The 24717-nt window shown below is 38.6% G+C and overlaps 1 protein-coding gene across 3 annotated transcripts in view; it reads right to left on the bottom strand.

The window, feature by feature from the left end:
* LOC117985539 (rho GTPase-activating protein 9-like) overlaps positions 1 to 24717 on the bottom strand; it is a 142555-nt gene that overhangs the window by 19122 nt on the left and 98716 nt on the right. For all 3 annotated transcript variants that reach the window (XM_069500885.1, XM_069500886.1, XM_034972287.2), the window contains exons 2-3: positions 19586 to 19714; positions 876 to 1008 (exon numbers count right to left, since the gene is read on the bottom strand). In XM_069500885.1, coding sequence (XP_069356986.1) covers positions 876 to 1008; positions 19586 to 19714 — 262 coding nt within the window. The remainder of the gene's footprint in view (positions 1 to 875; positions 1009 to 19585; positions 19715 to 24717) is intronic.

Raw genomic sequence — 24717 nt, 5'->3', positions numbered from 1 at the left:
AGCTATTGGTCGCCCGATCCGTCCAGTAGTTTGAACTGTGCGTTGGTAGATCAGTCAGTCAGTCAGTTACACACCTTTTCGTTTTATATATTTAGAAGAAGAAGAAGAAGAAGAAGAAGAAAAAGATGATAAACTAAAGCAATGCATCATACAATCATCATACACCTCTGTAGTTAATCGAACATAATAAAATATGCTCTATAGGTATCTATCCGATAAAAAACAATTAATAGACTAACTCTTGGCTGCAATCAGACCAGTAGGGCGATTGTCTAAAACCTGCATCAATCATTATTACAATCTCAATTGTTCTGATTGGCTGAATTTGTGCGATTCTTTTTGCAACAATGCATTGTGGCCAATAGTGAGTGAGCATTAACCAATCAGAGATGATTGCGATCGTGACATTGTAGTTGTCAAACATCCGCGGTAGGGCCCCTGGTGGCAAGTGATGATGCAGCCTAAGATGGAGCGCACTTACCTAGAAGATGCCTATTCACTCTTGACTTGAAGGTACAGAGAAAGTCCTTACCCAGGCGCTTGTGTGCCCAAAACGGCGGGCTCTCACGGTTTAGTAGAAATTCCGCATGATGTCGCTGCGACTACGCTCCGACGTGCGACCAGTTACAAGACACGATTGCGATCTATATAGGAGCCTTAGTAAAAGGTGTAGAACAGAAGGTTCCATACCACATACCCAGTCATTTATGTGCCCAGAAGAGCGGGCATCCACAGTTGCGCGATGTCGCCACGACTTCATTCCGACGCGATACGTACGACCAGTCCTCAGTCAATGTCTTTGTAGAAGCCTTAGATACGATTTCCTTGTACAGAAGCTTTACTACATAAGAAGTTCTAAGATATAAGGTCCTTACCCAGTCGCTTGTGTGCCCAGAACGGCGGGCTCTCGCAGTTGGCTTTGTTGAAGCTCCGCGCGATGTCGATGCGACTGCGCTCCGACGTCGGCGACCAGTTCCACGACTTGTCTGGCACATCTTGCAGGCGATCCTGATGACAAAGCATATTTTATAACTTAAGTACCTTTTATCTGGTGGCTAGATTATCCGACTTCGGTAGTTCGATTTCGTAAAATCTTTATTACAATCTCAATTGTTCTGATTGGCTCAATTTGTGTGATTCTTGTTGCAACAATGCATTGTAGCCAATAGTGGGCGAGCCACCAATCAGAGGTGATTGCGATCGTGACATTGGAGTTGTCATTCTCCCACAATCGCGCAGCGGATTATGAGGTCACAGACTTTAGTTCCTGATCACAAAAAAATGGGTTATTGTCAAGAAATTCTTAGTAGCAGTACGGAGTTAAATTTAGGTTTCATACTATTATATCGTTTATTATTACGACAGCGAATGTTAATCGATCAAATTGATTGTAGCTTAGTTGTTGCAAAATATCAGACTGATAAAGAACGATATTCGACCTTAATCGATTTTTTATTTTACTATCCTGCGTTTCTTTCCTGCACGAAAACGTGCCCGTCCGCTGTATGTGGTGTGTGTAGTCTGCAACACCGCACTTGGCCAGCACGGTGGTGGACCCTTCTCAACCATCTCATTCTGAGAGAAAACCCGTGTTCAGTTAGTGAGCCAGCGATGGCTTGAAATGAAACTGGGTAAAGCCTCAAGCAAAAATTAATATTGAATTACAAAAACATGGCGCTCGAGACCTTTTTCCTTATTCATCTAAATATATAAAAGGAAAAGGCGACTGACTGACTGACTGACTGACTGATCTACCAACGCACAGCTCAAACTGCTGGACGGATTGGGCTGAAATTTGGCATGCAGATAGCTATTATGACGTAGGCATCCGCTAAGAAAGGATTTTTGAAAATTCAACCCCTAATGGGGTGAAAATAGGGGTTAGAATTTTGTGTAGTTCAAGTCGCGAGCATAAGCTAGTACAATATATTTCCCATCGTGTACAATACAATGTTTTCGCTTATTTATTGACGACAAGACATGCCAAAAATTATGCAAAAAATACATAATTTATACGTAACTTTTATACATAATATTATTACAATCATATCATTGATCGAGTTTTGAGACGGTTTTGTACCAAATGATATAAAATAAAAATTCAAAATGGCGGCGATACATGCATAACTTCTATATTTTGTATTATACTCTGTGGCGTGTGTTGTCTATTTCAAAAAGTTTACGTAGGACAGGGACAGTGCACACATCATCATCATGACGATAAACCTATCTCCGGCTCACTACAGAGCACGGATCTCCTCTCAGTATGAGAAGGGTTTGGCCATAGCCCACCACGCTGGCCAAGTGCGGATTGGCAGACTTCACACGCCTTTGAGAACATTATCTAGAACTCTCAGGCATGCAGGTTTCCTCACGATGTTTTCTTTCACCGTTAGGTACTTAAAAGTTAGAGGTACGTGGGATCGAACCTCCGACCGCCGATTAGGAGGCGGACGTCTCAACCACTAGGATATCACAGCTTACCTACTTATCTTACTTCTTACTAATATTATATTATAAATGTGAAAGTTTGGATGTTTGTTACTCTTCACGCCAAAATGACTGAACCAATTTGGCTGAAATTTGGAATATAGATAGCTTATACCCTGAATTAATATACAGCCTACAGGCTACTTTCTATCCCGGAAAATCAAAGAGTTCTCGCGGGATTTTTTAAAAACCTACATCTTATACGTGAACGAAGTCGCATCATCTAGTTTTAGTATATTTTAGTGTAAAAAACACTAAAATTACACCTAAATCGTATAATGATGACGTGTTACGCCCTCAAAATTACATCCATGTCATCGATATATTAACTAAATATATGTATAATTAACTTTATCATATAATACTTATATACCTCACGAAACCACGTTTTCGTCCGTTTGAGATGAAACATTTTAGGCACTTCTCAAAAAGGTCCTTGTCACCATTTTGTTATAACACTTAACTACACAAATTTCAAAGGGGAAAACAATAATTTTATTATATTATACTGTAAAGTTCACAATACATGACGCACCGGCAACGTTCGTACCAGAACAAGCAACGCGTGAGCGCTGATATTTTGTAGTGTTGTAACGTCGGTACAGTTTTTCGACATCGATATTTTATCGTGGTTACAATAATTGCAATTATACAGCGTGTGCGGTTGCAAAATGAGTTATTGCCTATTTGTTGGGCGCATCTGTAATGTAATTTATTAGCAAGAACAGCTTGACCTGGTTAGTTGGACGTTGCATAATTTATACCTACAATTAACTCCATATGAATCCACGAAAGACTACCCTCTGAGTACTGTACTACTCTGAGTAGACTGTGAGTACCCTCAGCAACGAGGAATACTACGTAGACAGAAAATAATAACAAAAAACCGGCCAAGTGCGAGTCAGGCTCGCGCAATGAGGGTTCCGTACTACAGTCGTATTTTTTCGACATTTTGCACGATAATTCAAAAACTATGATGCATAAAAATAAATAAAAATCTGTTTTAGAATGTACAGGTGAAGACCTTTCATGTGATACCCCACTTGATATAGTCACTCACTTCGAAAGTTGAAAATACTAATTATTAGTTCATGACCACAATTTTTTTTTTTGTGTGATCTAAGCCTAAATTCACGGTTTTTAGATTTTTTCCCAAATTTCAGCTATAAGATCTACCTACCTGCCAAATTTCATGATTCTAGGTCAACGGGAAGTACCCTGTAGGTTTCTTGACAGACAGACAGACAACAAAGTGATCCTATAAGGGTTCCGTTTTTCCTTTTGACGTACGGAACCCTAAAAATGCAAAGCCCTACCTGTACTATTATACTACATTGATGATTATACTGCAGTTATACGTTTTTGGCCCTATTACAATGCTCTTTTAAATACAATAGCTCATTGGTGCTAAGTAAATATCAAACGTTGAGTCAACCATAGAGCCGTACTCTTTCAACAACTATCTAGTCTATCGATAAATCTAAATATATAACAGGTCTGACTGACTGATCTATCAACGCACAGCTTAAACTATTGCACGGATTGGGCTGGGCTGGGCATACAGATAGCTATTATGACGTAGGCATCCGCTAAGAAGAGGTTTTTGAAAATTCAACCCCTAAGGGGGTAAAATGGGGGTTTGAAATTTGTGTAGTCCACGCGGACGAAGTCGCGGGCATCAGCTAGTCTAAATATATAAAGGAAAAAGGTGACTGACTGATCTATCAACGCACAGCTCAAAACACTGGACGGATCGGGCTGAAATTTGGCATGCAGAGCTATTATGACGTAGGCATCCGCTAAGAATCCGCCGGGGTTTTGAAAATTCAACCCCCAAGGGGGTAAAATGGGGGTTTGAAATTTGTGTGGAAAAGCAATAATCCAATCTGAACACGAGTTATATGACGGCGCATTGTACGTACAACAACAGATTTCAGTCGGACTTGCATATTTAACCCTTTCTATGGCCTGTGCAAACCATGTTGCAACTTCAGATTTGTCTACTTGTTTTGCGATCATTGTACCTACAATGTACATTGATTCGATATAAAAATTTATATCAATGAATTTTTTTTGTAGTTTATAGACTAGCGCTCGTATCCATTCAGACCTACTGGCAAGTGATAATGCAGCCTAAGAAGGAGCGCGCTTGCCTAGAAGACGCCTATTCACTCTGTACTTGAACATACCCATATTAAAATTGGAGGGGAAAACTGGTGCTGGAATGGCGTCCTATATATTGTTAGGTCTATTGATGATAGTGTGTTAGATGTATTGTGGAAAGTCTGGACACGGCCTCACACGCTCTGACATTTCTCCGAGAGTCTATGGTTTGGCATAGACTCTAGACTCTATGGGACGCTTGGGATATGAATAGTTGATTGTACCGACTTGTAAATTAATTAAATAAGCAAACCGTGATTAAAATATGTAAAAGTATATCAAAGTGGTTTTCATTTTAATAATATATTAGCGGTTCGAATTAGAAACGAGGAGGTAAATAAAGCGATGCCTTGCGATACGATAGGAAGAATTAAATCGATGTCGATGGGGATGATTGCGCAACACTAGGCCACTGTTATCAGGCGGTCGTGGAATCGACGTTAGAAAACGTTCGCCCTCCTTATCTTAGTTTATTACGCGCACTGATTACTGTATGGGTGCTCAATGAAGCAAATATTCATGCAAACATGCGTAGGAAACGGATATTATAGTTGACGTGAAAGACCTCTGACTTTGTACCTGCGCAGTAGGCGAAATGTCGATCTATTCGGTGTTTCGAAGTGAGGAGCGATGCCACCTGTCTACCTATATGCACTCCTCACGCGCCATTTTAACTATATGTGGGTTCGCCCGTAGACTGAATAAAAAAGCTAGACTAAAGTACTGCGAAACCGCGACTGAGGTAGCAATAGCCCGACGTAACGATGAATAACACGACAATTACCATTGTTTAGTAGTCAATATTTGTATTAACCGATCAACAACATCTCTGTTTATCGCATTAGTAACTTTATCTGTGCTCTCTTTTTAGTGTGAATGAGAAAGCAAACGTTCCTTTGTCTAGATTTTTTACTCCGTCTACGGGTTCGCCTTTAAAATAAGGTCTAAAATCGTACTTTTGACATGAATTTAAAATGGCGCGCATAGAGGAAAGATATGTTTGTTTGTTTGTGATCCAAAAACTCTGCAAATACTGAACCGATTTTAAAAATTATATCTGAATTAGAAATCTACTTTATACAGCAGTACCGCAGACAAAGTCGTTTATGAAACTTATTACTATTAATTATAAACGTACTTAGCTGCAGGCTGTAGCTATAGGGAAAAAACACCATAATTCCTTACATAAAAGGTAGGTTTTGTTTCCGTTTATGGTCAGGTAGTATAAATGCAAAAGTGTGTCTGTCTGTCTGCTAGCCTTTCACAGCCCATCCGTTCAACCGATTTTGACGAAATCTGGTGCAGATATAACTTGCATCCCGGGGAAGGACATAGGGTCTATTTTTATCCCGGAAAATCAAAGAGTTCACACGGGATTTTTAAACACCTAAATCCACGCGGACGAATCATCTAGTACTTACATACCTACCTATATGTATAAAAAGAAACGGTGACCGACTAGCGACTGACTGACTGACTGATATTATCTATCAACGCACATCTCAAAGTACCAAAGTGTTGTGTAGTCGACGCGGAAGAAGTCGCAGGCATAAGCTCGTTAATCATATTGAAAAAACCAGCCAAGTGCGAGTCAGGCTCGCGCAATGAGGGTTCCGTAATGTCGAAAAAATACGACTGTAGAGTCGTATTTTTTCGACATTTTGCACGATAATTCAAAAACTATGATGCATAAAAATAAATAAAAATCTGTTTTAGAATGTACAGGTGAAGACCTTTCATATGATACCCCACTTGATATAGTTATCTCACTTCGAAAGTTGAAAATACTAATTATTAGTTTATGACCACAATTTAATTTTTTTTGTGTGATCTAACCTACTAACCTAAATTCACGGTCTCAGATTTTTCCCCAAATGTCAGCTATAAGATCTACCTACCTGCCAAATTTCAAGATTCTAGGCCAACGGGAAGTACCCTGTAGGTTTCTTGACAGACAGACGGACAGACATACAGACAGACAGACAACAAAGTGATCCTATAAGGGTTCCGTTTTTCCTTTTGAGGTACGGAACCCTAAAAATCAGGAATGGCTGCTGAGAATCGAACCTACGACCTACATATGTTAATTTTGATAATAACGTAATTTTTTTTTGATTTTCCGTCGATTTTTCATGGTTCTCAATTCGGTGCGTTCCGTTCGGTGCGCAATCTTTTTAACTGAAATTATTATTAGCCGTAATACTTACATAATATTAATAAATTACAAGGAAAATAACTAAGTAAGTATATAAAATGAATAAAAACATTGGAATTAAATATTTAGTTCAAATTATACAATTAAAAGCTTATATGTATATTGTATATTAGTAACCAGTAGCGCCATCTATCAACGACTATTTCAAACAACTCAAATAGTGCGCGTAATATAGATGGCGCTTCTAGTTAAATCGTAATTTCCACAAGGTGTATTATAAAACTGATAGAGCCTAGAGGCTTTGGAAGAAGTAAGAACTCTACCCGAAATCCTACTATGTATTAAAAATGTACATACAACAAAGCAATTATATCGGTACTTCAACGGTAATTTCAAATTCAAAAAATAAATTAGCTCTTACTGCAGAGCCCACAATAACTCAGTAGGATCTTTTTGCATCATAAAAAATCTCTAAAACTCCGAGTTTAATAATAAATAGCTAGAAAATTAGAGCACATATTATTATTCAATATTCATTGCTTAATAACGAAGGTATGGCTCGCGCTGGCTCTCTCCCTCTCTCTCTATTCGAAATATCTATCCGCGGCTGTTTTTAATTTTGTGTAGTAAGTATAAAAACTTCATTACAAATTCACATTTCGAATGGAGCGAACTTCATTGAACGTCGCCATTAAAATTCGAGTCAATTCATTCAAGACCGGATGCGTGCATTGGCGCGAATTCCATTTTCAAACCACATTGTATGTTCGCATAATTAAATACGATAACGCCTCCCGCGCACTGAACGACCACGACCGCGACCAACGTTCACGTTATTACATTCAACAACGCACACGCAACCGCGACTAAGTTGGAAAACGTTGGTCGCTGCGATTATATTATGGTCGCGTTCGTGGTCGCCCAATACGCGGGAAGCGAGAGCCCCAACAAACTACTATAGAGCGTCCGTCACATCATAAAGCGAGGTTTAGACTAGCAAGAACTTCTTGCAAGTTATTCCGCAAGTACTTGCAGAATTGTTTACCCTACGAGCAATATTGTACATGTACATACATTTGTGACTTGCGGAAGTGAGCTTGACGTGATTGTTTACACGGTAGAAATAAATAGCTTGCGGAAGTCAACTTCTGCAAGTTTTGTTGCTAATCTAAACCTCGCTTAAGAGTTGAAATACGGTATTTGCATTATGTCAAAAATAAATTATTTCTCAGTGATTATTAAATATAGGTCCAAAATACGTAAAATCCACGTCATTTGTTAGTTTTACGAGTAGTAACCATTTTCAATTATCAATTAAATTAAAAAGCACGTCAAATCATTATGACGTTCCATAGAAACTCGCACATTAAGCGCGTGTTTTGACTTTTGATAAAAGATACTGATTTGACTAGTTGTCAAACACCAGCGGGGCGATTGTCTAAAACCTGCATCAATTATTATTACAATCTCAATTGTTCTGATTGGCTGAATTTGTGCGATTCTTGTTGCAACAATGAGCAACAATGCATTGTGGCCAATAGTGAGCGAGCATTAACCAATCAGAGATGATTGCGATCGTGACATTGTAGCTGTCAAACAACCGCGGTAGGGCCACGGATTTGGACGGTTAGAGCTAGCGTTCATCACTGTTTTCCGTACGTTTTTTTCCGCAGAATCTGTGAACTATAGAACTACATATAATGTAAGGGTGGTAAATTGGGCGGAATAGAAATATACCCGGATACGGAATAATCTACCACCTTACAAAGATTAGAGGAAAAAAAAAATAATTTTAATTTACTTTACTTGATCTATCTACCTAGTAAAGAATAGAAGCTAGCCGTCGACTCCCTTGTAATGCATATGAGGTGTTATAAATGAAATTTGCTAGATGTTAGGCAAAATTGTTTTTAATGTAACTTTTACCGGGGTCGCTTAATACATAATGATGGCTAATAATGCTTAGTTATTCTAGCTTAATGCCAAGACTTAATTTAGATACATTAGAATGCCTTAGGTAGATAGTACATAAGATCTATGTTTTAAATTTAAGATGCCATTGGCATGGAATAGACAATGACACAGTAAAATTCATAAAATTGTTTCAAAATAAAAGCTCAGTAGTAAAGACAGGGTTCTTACTGTACCATACACTAAGAAGGTTCACTAAACTGTTCCAGGATACAAACATTTGCTTACTTGTAGGTGCGAAGACTGCAAGGTAGCTGGACGGCATCGGCCAAGCTCCCAAAACTCGATTTAGCTTGATTCTTCACAACCGAAATGTTTCATTACAAAGATTTTCACCAAGTCTTATCCATAGAATTAAGTTGCCAACGTGAATGTGCAAAAGAAATAAATACGGAAAACGAAAGCGAAAAACATCACATATTCATCCCTACATACATCCACTACATTCCTCCTCAACTGAACCATGGTAATGTAACTGTTAACTCAGAACATCACTACACTCATTCAAATTCCTAATTGAATATTGATAACTTAAATATTCAAACAGTTTAGACCAAACTAAGTAATGGCAAATATCTACTTCTTAATATCCTTAATATGCCAAGTGCCTATTGGGTGGTTGTCAGCTACTCTAACTAGTTCGTAAACCAAAGGTGACAAAACCTTGACAACCCTGCACTTTTCATACTTAGGTGCCAGCTTAGCTGCGAAAAAATTTGTAGCGTCGCTTTGTGGATAGGTCTTTTTCCACACTATGTCCCCAACAGAATAGCTTGCAGACCTACGCCTTAAGTTGTAATGCGTTGCATACTCTGCATGAGCCTGAAACAAATTTCTCCTAACCTGACCAAATATGTCCTCCAAAGATCCAAACTTTCCTGCGTATTCCTCCCTTGGAATTCCGGCCTCGTACTCCTTATCCGTGTCCTTATAGAAGGAACCATTTAAAACCGGTTCTCTAGCGTGGACAAGGAAGAACGGGGAGAATCCAGTGGATTCATTAACCGCACTGTTTATGGCGAACTGGACCTTGTACAGGTTTTCGTCCCAGGACCTGTGGTTATCTTTCACAAAAGCGGCTACAGCAGTCATAACAACCTTATTGTACCTCTCAACAAGGTTAACTTGCGGAGTGTACAGTGGTGTGTAGTGTAATTTCGGAATATTATAACGCTTAATGAGATTACGGAATTCAGATCCTGTAAATTGGGACCCATTGTCCACAATCACAGTCTCTGGAACACTATGGTTCAAAAATACAAAATTCTCTAGCGCTTTAACAACAGCGGCACCTGTGGCACGCCGTAACGGAAACAACATTGTATATTTCGAAAAACAACACGTCACCACAAAAAGAAATGTAAATCCTGATTTAGACCTAGGCAAAGGTCCGACTAAATCAGCCGAAATGACCTGAAAAGGTCTCTCGCAGACTTTAGGCTTCCCTAGTAGACCTGGAGTGGCTGATGTCGTGTGTTTATACGCAGAGCAAGTATCACAATTCTTAACGTACTCAACCACGTCCTTATACATACCACGCCAAAAATATCTGAGGGATAATCTGCGATGAGTTTTGAACACACCAAAATGACCTGCAGTTGCATCTGCATGGTTTTGTTGCATAATTCTAAGGATGTCGTTCTTGTGGACTACCTCTTTCCAGTCGAACTCACTGAGAAGCTGGTATTTACATTACTGTAACGATATAGTTTATCGTTCAAAATACAAAAATTCGGAAAATTTGCTGGATTGATTTTACAGCCATTAAATGTTTTGTCATACCAGTCATCTACCAAAACTTGTTGACTAGAGTTATCATTACGATCACCAACTACATCTACGTGTATGAGTCTCGACAAGGTATCCGGAACTACATTATCACAACCCTTCCTATGTTCGATAACAAAATTATACTGTGATAATCTACAACCCCATCTGGCGAGTCGTCCTGAGGGATTTTCTAAATTTAAGAACCACTTTAGGGATGCATGGTCTGTGATAATTGTGACTGGCTTGGAACCAAAATAAGCCTGAAATTTCTCCACTGCAAAAATCACAGCTAGAGCCTCGCGTTCCGTCGCGCTGTAATTCCTTTCGTTTTTATTTAGGCTCCTACTGACATACGCAATGGGATGATCGCAACCATCGGTTTCTTGCGTCAGCATACCGCCAACACCATATGCAGAAGCATCACAATGTATTTTGAATGGTTTTTCAAAATTCGGTACCGCAAGAACAGGTGCGGTTACCAACGCATTCTTCAATGTATTAAATGCTACCTCTGCCTGTTCGCTCCACTCAAATTTAGGTGCGTTCTTTCCTTTACTCGTTAGTCTATTGAGTGGTGCAGCGATGGTTGAAAAATTCCTAATAAAGCGCCTGTACCAAGAACAAGTGCCTAGGAAAATCTTTACCTCCTGTGCAGTTTTTGGGGTCGGAAAGTTCAAAACTGCGGCAACTTTTCCAGGATCTGTGCGTAAACCAAATTCATCCACTATATACCCTAAATATTTCAAAGAGTTTCGAAAAAAAATTACATTTATCAAAATTTATGGATAGTTGAGCCATTTTTAGTTTATCCAGAACTCTGTTTAATAAAATTAAATGGGTTTCAAAATCAGCAGAACAAATAACAATATCATCTATATAACAAAATACTATTCCATTTTCAATATCACTACAAAATTTTGATTAAATAACTGGTCCATTAACCTCTGCTGTCGTGCTGGTGCACCGCATAGGCCAAACGGCATGACTTTAAATTTGAATAACCCTCTACCAGGAACTGTAAAACTGGTTTTTTCCTGAGAGTCGTTAGCTAACGGAATTTGCCAGAAACTTGAACTTAAATCAATCGATGATAAAAACCTTGCCTCTTTCAAGCTATCTAGAATTTGTGGAATGTACGGTATTGAGTATGAATCCCCCTTTGTCACTGAATTTAATTTCCTGCAATCTAGGCAAAATCTCCAGTCTCCATTTGCCTTTTTCACTAAAATTGCTGGGTTATTCCAAGGGCTTTCACTCGGAGTAACTACGTCCATTTCCAGCATCCTATCTAACTCTTTACTTAAAGCTTCCTTCTTTTCGGGAGAAAGTGGATATTGTTTTATTTTTATTGGCAAGGCATCACCGGTGTCAATAACATGTTCAATTAATTTTGTTCTACCCAATCCAATTTTCGTTGAAGAAATATCTAAAAATTTATTTACTACAGACTGGGCTAATTCTTTCTGTTGAGATGATAAGTTTTCAAAAGAAGTGATGGTATGAATTTGTTCATTATCAATCGCACAAATATTGTAAAATTGAGAAGGTGCCTTAATTAATTCTAAATTATCAAAAATGCCAGGGGCTAACTGAAATGTTTTCCAAAAGTCACAGCCAAAAATAACATCCGCTATTATAGAGGGTACTACAAAAAATTTTATTATGTGAGTTACGGAATTATAAGTAATCGGAATAAACATATAACCCATGCAATCAAGTTTGTCTCCATTTGCCACTGAAAATGTGGTATCAATACTGCTATGCAATTTATAACCGAATCTCAAAAAAACCTTGTGCGCCTGGTTACCCAAAATTGACGCGCAAGCACCGGAATCTAGTAAACCTGTAATCTCAAAACCGTCAACAAAAACCTTTAAATGTGGCCTAAAGTCTCGTTTATCCACTGAATACAGAACTGTGTCAGGTAAAAGGGATGTTTTGTTGTTAATGACCAAGTTCTTTACTTGTGTCTCTGCACAGTTCTTACTAATTAGTTTTTTGAATTTTTGTCCGGAGCGGGTTTACTAATCGCCTTTTTACTACAACTTGGACATGTCTTTACTGTAAAGTTCTGACGTCCACACGAAAAACATCTCATAAATTTCGGAACTGTCCTGCAAAATTTAAAGGAATGGTTACCCTTGCCGCACTTGTAACATAGTTGTTTATTTGTTTTCGTAAAATCAGTGCCTTTACTTGTATCAACCTTAGGTGCAGGTGTGACTGAAAGTGTGTTTATTTGTTTTGTCACTTGTTTGTAAGCAAACTCTGAACTTAAAGTTGCCTTACTGTTAGTAGGCTCAGAAAATAAGGCGGAACGCTGCCTCGCAGCCTCTAGTTTGCGACACTTTTCCTTCAACATTGCGACAGACTTAATGTCAACAAGAGCTAATTGTTCTGAGTAAAAAGGGCGAATATTATGTAATAAAATTTGTAACTTTTGTTCTTCGGAAAGTGGTGTTGACAACCTTGAAAACATGCCAAACATTACAGCGAAATAGATAGACACAGGTTCTTCAGAGCCTTGTGTTCTTGCTCGAATTTCACCTAGCAACCTGTAGTCATAATCTACTGCATCAAATTCCTCTAAAAATAAAGTTTTCAATTCTGACCAAGACGAAACTTGACATTTGTTGCCTCTGTACCATAACAATGCTCGGCCTGTAAAAAGATGAAATGCAGAAACAAATAATTTTCCATCTGAAACGCCATAAGATCTTTTATATTCCTCAACGCGTTCGATGAAACTGCGCGGATCACCCTGTCCGTTGAAATTTAACTTCCACTTGGCAACATTTTTATCACCAGTGCAGTCAACGGCGGTACTCTCGGAATCCAGTGATTCGTCGTGAGACGACTCATTGTCAGCATCTAATCTGGAAATCAAACTCTGCAACTTTGTATGTAATTCACTCTTCCTACTTATTAAGCTGAGTTCGGAACACTGTATTCTCAAAATTCTAAAGTACAAATGTGAAGCTAAAGCTTTAGACCTACAGAGGGCATGTCTATCTTTAGTGTCAGAACACTTTTTTAATAAATCTTCTAAGTCTTGAAGTTTTTTAGTAATAACCCCTAACTCACTTTCAGAAGTGAAATCCGTCTCTAAAATTGATTCAGAAGGAATTTCCTGAATTAATTGTTTTAACTGTTTCTTTAAACCTAGCACTGTAGGTGCTGGAGTTTCGGAACGAATGGATACCTCATAACACAATTCGTCCTTCAAAAGTGAATGAAACTGGGCAAAAGTCTGTTCCATTGTGTTAAGTCAAAACACATTTAACAAAATATCGAGCTTGTGTAACTGTCTATGTTTAGCCTTATACCAATTGGTTAAACACAAACACAAAAGAAGTTATTTAAACTATTAAATATACACAAGCAAAATACACAACAAAAACAATATTCTTAAGTCTATCCTAACTATTTTATCAATTATGTTCCTATTCCAAAATATTGTTAATAATACAAGCACATATTATTACTATAGTAAACAAAATATAACAAAATAAAACTTCCCAAAATTGAATAAATGATTGTAAGGTGCAGTATCACCTTTATGAGTACACAGTGTGTTACAACCTTTACAATTACAAAAGTAAACAGGCAACAAAGTTGCAATGAACTCTGACTAGCATATTATCTTTCAAAAAAAACAAAGAGATTGTGCAATGGTTTGATGGCTGTTACTTTACACTTTTAACACATAACCTAAAATACAACAAAATCTGTTTCTAAATGTCACTTTAAACTACCAGCATTCAATTAAACTTAACATGTTTTGTGTGTGAAGTAGCTTTTATCATAACCTTAACACAGCTCTAAACAAAATTTCAACAAAATAATGAAGTATCAAGTCACTGAAAAAAAATTGTTCATAACTTCCTACTTGAACTTAATGTAATCTCTGAATATAGTTTATATATTTAGTTTCACAAGTTGTAACTCTTAGTATTTATAAATGTATGTGTGTAACTAGTTAACAGGACATAGCGTTTCAAAACTTTAATTATACTAAGTTACCGGAATTTTCAAACATAAGATGTACTTACTATTGAAAGCAATACCCAACAACAACTCAGTTAAGCAATGTTTATTACTAAACTGAAGGCAAACATTCACTTATACACCTCCAAGGTAAGTCAAATAACATAATTGAACGGCATAAGCACCATTTATAATGTGTTAATTAAATAAGAAAAAACCACTGTTGGACTATACTCAGAAAATTACTTAAACTATCAAACAAAATTTCTAACTATTAGTTATTATTTAGTTAGTTAACCATAAAAAACAGCTTAGTGCTCTTTGCAATGTGTCACTACTTAGAAAATTGTACAATCAGCGGAGTACATTTCATAAAATTCACAAAATTTCTCAAAATATACTGAAATAACTATATAAAAAAACGTTCGGGCGCCATTTGTAAGGGTGGTAAATTGGGCGGAATAGAAATATACCCGGATACGGAATAATCTACCACCTTACAAAGATTAGAGGAAAAAAAAAATAATTTTAATTTACTTTACTTGATCTATCTACCTAGTAAAGAATAGAAGCTAGCCGTCGACTCCCTTGTAATGCATATGAGGTGTTATAAATGAAATTTGCTAGATGTTAGGCAAAATTGTTTTTAATGTAACTTTTACCGGGGTCGCTTAATACATAATGATGGCTAATAATGCTTAGTTATTCTAGCTTAATGCCAAGACTTAATTTAGATACATTAGAATGCCTTAGGTAGATAGTACATAAGATCTATGTTTTAAATTTAAGATGCCATTGGCATGGAATAGACAATGACACAGTAAAATTCATAAAATTGTTTCAAAATAAAAGCTCAGTAGTAAAGACAGGGTTCTTACTGTACCATACACTAAGAAGGTTCACTAAACTGTTCCAGGATACAAACATTTGCTTACTTGTAGGTGCGAAGACTGCAAGGTAGCTGGACGGCATCGGCCAAGCTCCCAAAACTCGATTTAGCTTGATTCTTCACAACCGAAATGTTTCATTACAAAGATTTTCACCAAGTCTTATCCATAGAATTAAGTTGCCAACGTGAATGTGCAAAAGAAATAAATACGGAAAACGAAAGCGAAAAACGGAAAACCGAAAACTAAAAACGGAAACGCAAACGGAAACCCTGCAACAAAGAAAAACAAGATTATAATTTGTGCTGTGTGAAAATTTCGACACGTGGAATTTTCCCGATCAAACACAACTCACCTATTGAACTCCTGGCCACCAATGGTTTTCAGGAGTCCACCCACAACCCATTATCCTCATTTATTTGGGAAGGTAAAATAACTGGAACTGAAAGGGAAAATCATGAAATTAGGATTTTCTCTAACCAAACCGCCATTTTGTCGAATCCACATTACTTGATTTTTCACTCACCATAATTGATGAAACATTGAAATACGTTAGGATGACTAAATTTATAACTATTGTATTTTCCCAGGCGAAGCCATGGGCGAAAAGGAGTGAGATTTTCCTGGAACGAAAAATTCGTCTTCACATGTTGACTCCAGAAAAATTCTAAATCTCACCAATCGGTGTTGCCAGACGCAACCCGAGTGTGGCCGCTCTCATTTAGTTTGATCATGAAGCCAATTCATTTTTGAATATTTGCGGAACCTAAGGATATATTATAAGAACCGTTTTGTTAATGACTTAACAATAAACAAATGATATTATGGTTTTATTTAATTATTTTGTTTTATTTTTACGACAATTGACAACGAAGCAAACGCCATCTATTGTGGCTCGAATGAACTCTGAACATCGACCCACGCGTAGTTCTGCACCTTGATGCTAGGTGGCACCAACATACTTTGAACAAAATTGATTTTTATTAAAAGCGAAACGCTAGTTAGTAGTTCAAAATTTACAACGTCACAATAAGCGGTCGCACTGCATAAATTCATATTTACGGATTTTAAAACGCACCGCAACTCGCCGCACCATGGTGTGCGCTAGCTCTTACTGTGTGTCATTGCGGATATTGGGAAATGTTCAACCAATGCTGCCGTGTAATGTAGGTAGGTGGGGAACTCTAGGGCAAATCTAGCGAAGTGAGGCTTCATCTCTAGACGATGCGGAGTGCATCTGCGGTCATCTGAGACAAGCTATTGCGCACATGACTGGGTGCGACAACCTGTAGGGCGATTGTCTAAAACCTGCATCAATCATTATTACAATCTCAATTGTTCTGATTGGCTGAATTTGTGCGATTCTTGTTGCAACAATGCATTGTAGCCAATAGTGAGCGAGCGCCAACCAATCGAGAGGTGATTGCAGCAGATCGTGACATTATAGCTGTCATTCTCCCGCAATCGCGCAGCAGCACGAAAGAGAAGCTATACGAGGCTACCGACGGAGCTATCGCTACTGTCGATTCGAGAAGAAGAATCCTACCCTCCTTTTTAACCCCCGGATCAAATATAGGGTTTATTGGCTAACTTCGATTAAACCGAACTGCAACTGGAATGTTGGCCAGAACAAAGTCAGTAGGTCTGCAGAGGCCCTAAGCTAAGTAATCTTCCATATATGTTGTTCAAAGAATATTTGAGTCAGGTTTTCAAATTAACTGCTGTCTCTTTCCAACAAGTTTAATTCTATATTCTGTTCCTTATCAAACATCGGTTGATTGATTTGACGAATATGGTTTGATTTTTAGGGTACCGTGCCTAAAAAGGAAAAAGGAACCCTTATAGGAACACTTCGCTGTCTAAGACCATTTTTCTCAAGAATTGATATAAATATGAAATAGTCAGGTCTCTCTTGGAGCTATGAAAAAAACGGGTGGGGTTCGAACCACCTACAGTGCGACAAGGCTATCTTAGCGCGTGGCGAAAATCGGAACTAACGTTTCCGTCAAGTGTCCCCTTTGTTCTTGTTTGAATATTCTAAGCCTTTGTTCTCCAACAGCGCCTCCCTGTCAATGTCATTCAAGTGCCAAGAGAGCCTTGTCGCACTGTTACATACCTTAAGATTTCAGTCTGCTTCTTTAACCGTTAATTGAGGCTTATTAAATCCTCTTTTGACCTAAATCCTTGTCTCTAGTTGAGATGATGATGATGATGAATCTATTATGCCTTCTTTACTCCTGATTCCAGCTTCTAATTAACGTATATACAATGTAATGAGGATATAAATAACATGTGTTTATGTGTTCTACTAATATATAAACGTTTCTGATAACATCATATTATTATAATATTCTCGAGTCAAACATCCTGTTTTCCTGTCGTGTTCCCAATTTGTTATAGGTACGTAAATACTAAATAGGTACCTATAACAAATTGGGATCCCTAAGATTGTAGGTACCTACAATATATACTTTTTATATACTTTTTTTTTAAAGAATGACTAATATTCCCCTTTCCTCTCCAACTAAGCGTCAAGCTTGTGCTAGGAGTAGGTACGACAATAGTGCAACGGGCGGGGTTTGAACCGTCAACCGTTCGGTTTTCAGTCCACTCCTTTACCCGTTGAACTATTGAGGCTCTATACTAAGAAGGTACCTAAGTTTCCTCAATTTATTTTTAAATCTATATAGGTACATATTTTAATAGACTGACTGATTGGTCTATCAACGCACATTAAATTGCTGCGCTGGGACTAGAATCTTGAAATTTTTACTGTAGGTTCTTTTTATAACAAAGGCGAATTACATAAGGAATTTTGGAAATTTCATCCCCTAAGGCGGTTAAATTAAAGTATCTACACTTATAATAAATGCGAAAGTGTGTTTGTTTGTTGGTTTGTCCTTCAATCACGTCGCAACGGTGCAACGGATTGACTTATTTTTTTGCATGGGTATAGATAAAGACCTGGAGAGTGACATAGGCTACTTCTTATCCCGGAAAATCAAAGAGTTCCCACGGTATTTTCAAAAAACCTAATTCCACACCGAACAAGTCGCGGGAATCTAGGCGGTAGTCTTATATATAGAGTATCTATATAACACCTACATTATAAGAATCTTTAGTCGACCTCCCTGGCGCAGTGGTAAGCGCTGTGGTCTTATGAGTGGGAGGTCCCGGGTTCGATTCCTGGCAGGAATTTGGAATTTTATAATTTCTAAATTTCTGGTCTGGTGGGAGGATTCGGTCGTGGCTAGTTACCACCCTATCAGCTAAGCCGTGCCGCCAAGCGACTTAGCGTTCCGGTACGATGCCGTGTAGAAACCAAAGAGGCATGGGTTTAATAAAAACTGCCATCCAGGTTAGCCCGTTTCCATCTTAGACTGCAACATCACTTACCACCAGGTAAGATTGCAGTCAAGGGCTTAAACGTGTATCTGAATAAATCCATACTAATATTATAAATGCGAAAGTGTGTCTGTCTGTTTGTCTGCTAGCTTTTCACGGCCCAACCGTTCAACCGATTTTGATGAAATTTGGTACAAAGATAGCTTGCATCCCGGGGAAGGACATAGGCTATATATCCCGGTAAATCAAAGAGTTCCCACGGGATTTTCAAAAACCTAAATCCACGCGAACGAAGTCGCGGACATCAGCTAGTAATAAATAAATAAGTTTTTGCTAGTGTTCTGGTTACACCCTGTATGAATCTATGTTATTTATTTATTAATTTAATATCTAATTAGAACGGCAGTGCCACTTACACTAACTAGATGATTAATAATAAATTTAAATACAAATAAAGGTACAAGAAAAAAGACAAAATACAAAACGATAAAAAATCAAAGGATTTTGAATATGTACGCTGAGAACATTGAATGACATATTCATGTAATGCTCTCAGCGTACTTCAGTAACTCCCGAACCAGTATTATAGACCCATCATTAAATGGGTCCCATTGAGCATTATTGTCCAAAAGCGCGTTGAATGATGCTAATGAACGGGGTATAGGTGACATAGATCTAGCAACAGTGCGATGATGTGGGACCACGAAAAGTTTATTTTTTCGTGGACGAAGATTACTGTTGGATTCAGGGACACGTATGCGACACAGTTGGTCATGAAGTTCTGGAGCATCTAACACCTTGTATAGCGGACACCTACCTCAGTGTACAGCGGTATCTGCGGCCTGGGATCCCTGCGCGGCGGAGGGCGGTACTGCGTGATCCGGGGGATGACCAGGGGCGGTCGCCTCTCCCTGCTGTACAGCTCGCACTCTTCTGGCGTGATCCACTGCAACAATGCACAAAAACAAGATTATTACCAGCTCTTTATAACTGCAGAGAAAAATCGGCCAAGTGCGAGTCAGACTCGCGCACTGAGGTTCCGTACTACAATCGTATTTTATCGACACACAAAAAAAAACTCAAAATTAGTTTTCAATTGTCGAAGTAAGATAACTATATCAAGTGGGGTATCATATGAAAGGGTTTCACCGGAGCATTTTAAAACAGATTTTTATTTATTTTTATGCAACATAGTTTTTGAATTATCGTGCAAAATGTCGAAAAAATACGACTGAAGTACGGAACCCTCGTTGAGCGAGCCTGACTTGCACTTGGCCGGTTTTTTAAATTGTTTTTTGAAAAACGGTCGGATTAGCAGACTACTGCTATGAGAACATTATGGAGAACTCTCAGGCATGCAGGTTTCCTCATGATGTTTTCCTTCACCGTTGAAGCTTGCTTATAACGGCTATAACTCCGAAAAGTTATGAGGTGCGTGCCTGGGATCAAACCCCCGACTTCCCGAATATAAGGCGGGCATCTTAGCCGCCAGGCTATCCCGGCTCTTATAGTGCATTCAATATTATCTGGCGTGTTTCCACTTGAGACCGTCATTAGCAATAACAACAGGATTAAGTCGTGGCGGGTGAATTCAAAAGTATCATCACTGGTTGAATTGCAACAAAACATAAAGGTTGATTTGGTTTATTACACTTATTGTTTACGTTCAAGTGGAAACACGCCAGATAATATTGAATGCACTATACCCTTCCTAGTCAATCTTAATGAAACGCTACTGTACTAAACAAGATTTTAATCGTAATTGGAATCAGGATGCCCTACAAAGATCTCTGTGTCTCATCCTGAAACCTAAGCTCATAAAATGCAGCTTTATGAAAGCGCTATTCAGTGAAAGCTTTACTAAGATTAAATTAAATCTAATAATATCTAGCCAGTGGTTTATATCCTAATCCGTACTAATCCCTACACCCATCCATATCCATACTTAATATTATAAATGCGAAAGTGTGTCTGTCTGTCTGTCTCTCTGTCTGTCTGTCTGCTAGTTTTTCACGGCCTAATAATTTAAGCCATTTTGATGAAATTTGGTACAGAGTCAGCTTACATCCCAGGGAAGGACATAGGCTACTTTTTAGCCCTAAAAATCAAATAGTTCCCACGGGATTTTAAAAAGACTAAGTCCACGCGGACGAAGTCATCATCTAGTATTATTATAAATACAAAAGTGTGTTTGTTTGTTGGTTTATTGATTCGTTGGTTTGTCCTACAATCACGTCGCAACGGAGCAACGGATCGATGCAATTTTTTTAAGACCTGTAGAGTGACAGGCTATTTTTATCCCGGAAAATCAAAGAGTTCCCACGGGATTTTTTAAAAGCCTAATTCCACGCGGACGAAGTCGCGGGCATCAGCTAGTATACAACAAATACAAATCAATGGCCCAAAGTCAAATAAATACTAACGTTATCAAATATCAAATAGAAAAAAAAAAAAACCTGCAAGAAAGAGATAAGTAGCGTGTGGGTTTTTACCATACCAATAATAATTAATCTATGGTTTTTACGTTAATAATCATTAATCATTGTTGTGTTCAGTGCTCAGATATGCTTGTACATGTATATTATTTACATGGGGTCTTAAAAATTGGGTCCTCACATAATTATAACCGTTCAAAAACTTTTTGACATGTAGCATGAATTTTTCACACTTTTTTGGGCAATTCGTGTAATGGACTGATTTCATCCACACAATGGTACTGATTCTGAGCACCTAGATTAGAGTATTCGCATACTCTTCTTACTAATGTAATATGAAAATGATAGACGCAGTATGATAGTTTTAAATTTTATTTTTAGATGGTAAAACCCGTGATTTTAGCGCACAGTCGCGAGCCTACTGTTTAAATTTGTAGCGTGCACTAAAATCTAGAGTCTTTAAATGTAAAGTTCATGTTCTGTCCCTTTTTAGCATTGTTGAAAACAAAAGGATGCAGATACTCTAAATTTAGTTTAGAGAAAGACAACGGAATCGGTGCCAATATCCTCCCGATCGGCCGTGAAAAGAAATCGATGGCAACCGTGGAACATGGGCGTAAATACTCGATTAACCAGTTGGTAGGGTCGTATACCTTTATGGAGACAGCTGTTGAAACTTGAAACTGGCGACGCAGAGTCTGCGGTGTTTAAACTTGCAAACATTTCAAAATCAGCACATTCTTGCGATTTGTATCGTTTTAGCTGATGCCCGCGACTTCGTCCGCGTGGAATTAAGTTTATTTAAAATCCCGTGGAAACTCTTTCATTTTCCGGGATAAAAAGGAGCCTATGTTACTCTCCAGGTCTTTATCTATATCCATGCAAAAAATCACGTCAATCCGTTGCACCGTTGCGACGTGATTAAAGGACAAACACACTTTCGCATTTATAATATGGGTACTGATATCACTACCCTTATTGTAAATGCGAAAAAATGTTTGTTTGTTGGTTTATCCTTCAATCACGTTGCATCGGAGCAACGGATCAACGTGATTTTTTGCATGGTTATAGTTAAAGACCTGGAAAGTGACATAGGCTACTTTTTATCCCGGAAAATCAAAGAGTTCCCACGCCATTTTTAAAAACAAATCCACGCGGACGAAGTCATCAGCTAGTTTTTTTTTTAAATTTGTAAATAACCTTCTGGGAGTCGAATGTTAATTTCGTCTCGAGACAATCAGTGAGTCACGCGATCTATCAACAGCTATCAACTGGTTTCTAACAGTGCCTACTATTCGATAGCCATGTAACCTTGACCTGGTAAGGCTGGCCTGTGACTCCCCCGGATGTAGGCGTTAAACGAAACGGAATCGAGACGTCATCATGCTAAATGAGTAATCTTAGGATTTTATTGCTTTTTATTTTGGTTGTGGATGCCTATTGGGAAGATGCGATTGTGCGTAAAAACCAATGAGTAGGTTTCCAGGCAACGTTCGAGAAATTTTTCATAGATGGCGCTGAATACTGTCACCACTAAAGATGAAAAATAATACTCTATGCTTTAAATTTTTAAATTTAAATCGGATGCGAAATTAATTAATTACTTCTATTATAGTTCAAATATTTTGTGGGGAAGAAATGTAAGGAAAGTTCTGGTCTGGTCTGGCAAAGTCGTGCCGCCAAGTGATTTAACATTCCAGTACGATGCCGTGTAGAAACCAAGGGGGGGTGTGGTTTAATAAAAAATGCAATACCCTTTCCAGGCTAGCCCGTTTCCATCTTAGCAGCATCTTGCAGTCAAGGGCTAACTTTTCTCTGAATAAAATAAAATAAAAAATATGTATAATTTAATAAAACACGCTGTACCTACTGACAGTGAGCCGGCGATGAGTTGATCATGATGAAGCGTAAGCTAGGAGGCACGCGATAGAAAAAAAAGTAAATTCTTGCAAAACTCTGAGTCACTGTTTTGATGCGCACAACAACCTTAACTTTCGTTTAAATTAAAACAATTAACGTCTTGTTCATATCCATTCTTTAATTTATCTCTCATTGCGTCCATTTCCGCCGCTTAGCCCCTCTCACTTACACACAAACAATGCTGCTTATGTTCGAAAGAGACAAACAGATTGAATGAATGGTTCGTTCATTCACATTGACTCTGAGGTCAATCAGGAATCAAGTATGGCTGAGATAAATTAAGGCCAAGTGCTGGGAAATAGTATTTTATTTGATTGCCGAATAAATATTTTAAAGCTTAGCGTTTAAACTAGAGGCCCTTTGAAAACCCCGGCTGAATTTGTTGTGGGCTCTTCTCAGACTTGGGCGCGTTTGGAACTCTGGTTATGAAAACTTCGGAACGTATTTTCTTGGACTCGGATCGAATGAGTGCGAGATTGCGTGCAAATTAAAAAGTAGGTACAGTCTATACATCTCAGCCTTAGGTAGTGGTCCGACCGCCGACGATGAACGAGAAACGAGTAGAACTAGAAACTATAAACGAGTTGACGATCAGCGGCAAGCGAGTGTGTAGTTTCGATAGTTTTGTCGCCGGGCTATAAGCGAGTATGCAAGTGCGACGAGCGATTACTCGCGCCATTCGTCCACGGTCGCTCAGTCCTGTGCAAATCTGCGCGTGCGTTACACGTGCATACAACACAACAGCGAGCGAGCATCGCTGAACGAATATCGCTGAACGAGTTTATTTTTGAAAGCTCGTCGCTTAGCGAGTCGTCGACGGCAGTGTGAACAGTCAGAGAGCAACTTTTGATATTATGCATCTCTTTCGTTTACACGGTACATTTATTGTGCGTTTCTTGAGAGAGAAATTCGCCCATAGTTAGTCGTTTTCTCGCCGGCGGCGCGGCGCGCTGCCATTAGTAAGTAACTCGAGCACTATGTAAACGTTAGATTCTAGTATTTCGACAGTTCTAGGACTCTCGCTCTCAATTATGATAGCTTCCGTAAGCATACAATTATCCTAATAAAGCGATTGGAAACCTAACTCATTTGCATGTAACGGGGCGTAATGACGCGTGTCGTGTGCGCAGTTACGGCGGCCATTTTAATTGTAAATTGCTGGATTATCACGAGCCCACGTTGACGTTTCAATTTTACTTAATTGAGCAACCGTTTGCGCGGTTTTGTTAAGCAAATTAGGTAATTATAGCAACACTTGTAAAAACTTTGAAATCAATTGAGAATTTAATTTTTATCCAAAGAAACGTTTCTTCCTTTAAATAAAAGCTTATGAATCAAATGAGCTGGTGCTGCTGGTCCCTTTTGGATGCATCGGGCATCCGAGGGGAAGAGCAGTATTCGGGCCGGTGCACCTCGGTAACATGGCTAATAATCTCTCTTTGGGGAAATTGTTGGCCATGGCTAATGACCTGGCAGGGGGGAGGTTTCTCCGCGTGTCCCTCTGACTAGCAGAGGGCACAGTGGACGAGGCGGAGGGTGAGACGCGGGCGACGTGCGCAGGATTGCGTTGTCGCCCGTTGCGTCTCCGGGGGAG

This window comes from Maniola hyperantus, chromosome 9 (assembly GCF_902806685.2).
Source record: "Maniola hyperantus chromosome 9, iAphHyp1.2, whole genome shotgun sequence".
NCBI lineage: Eukaryota > Metazoa > Arthropoda > Insecta > Lepidoptera > Nymphalidae > Maniola > Maniola hyperantus.
Note: the sequence above shows the minus strand (reverse complement) of the source record. Positions and strands in the feature narration are given on the sequence as shown.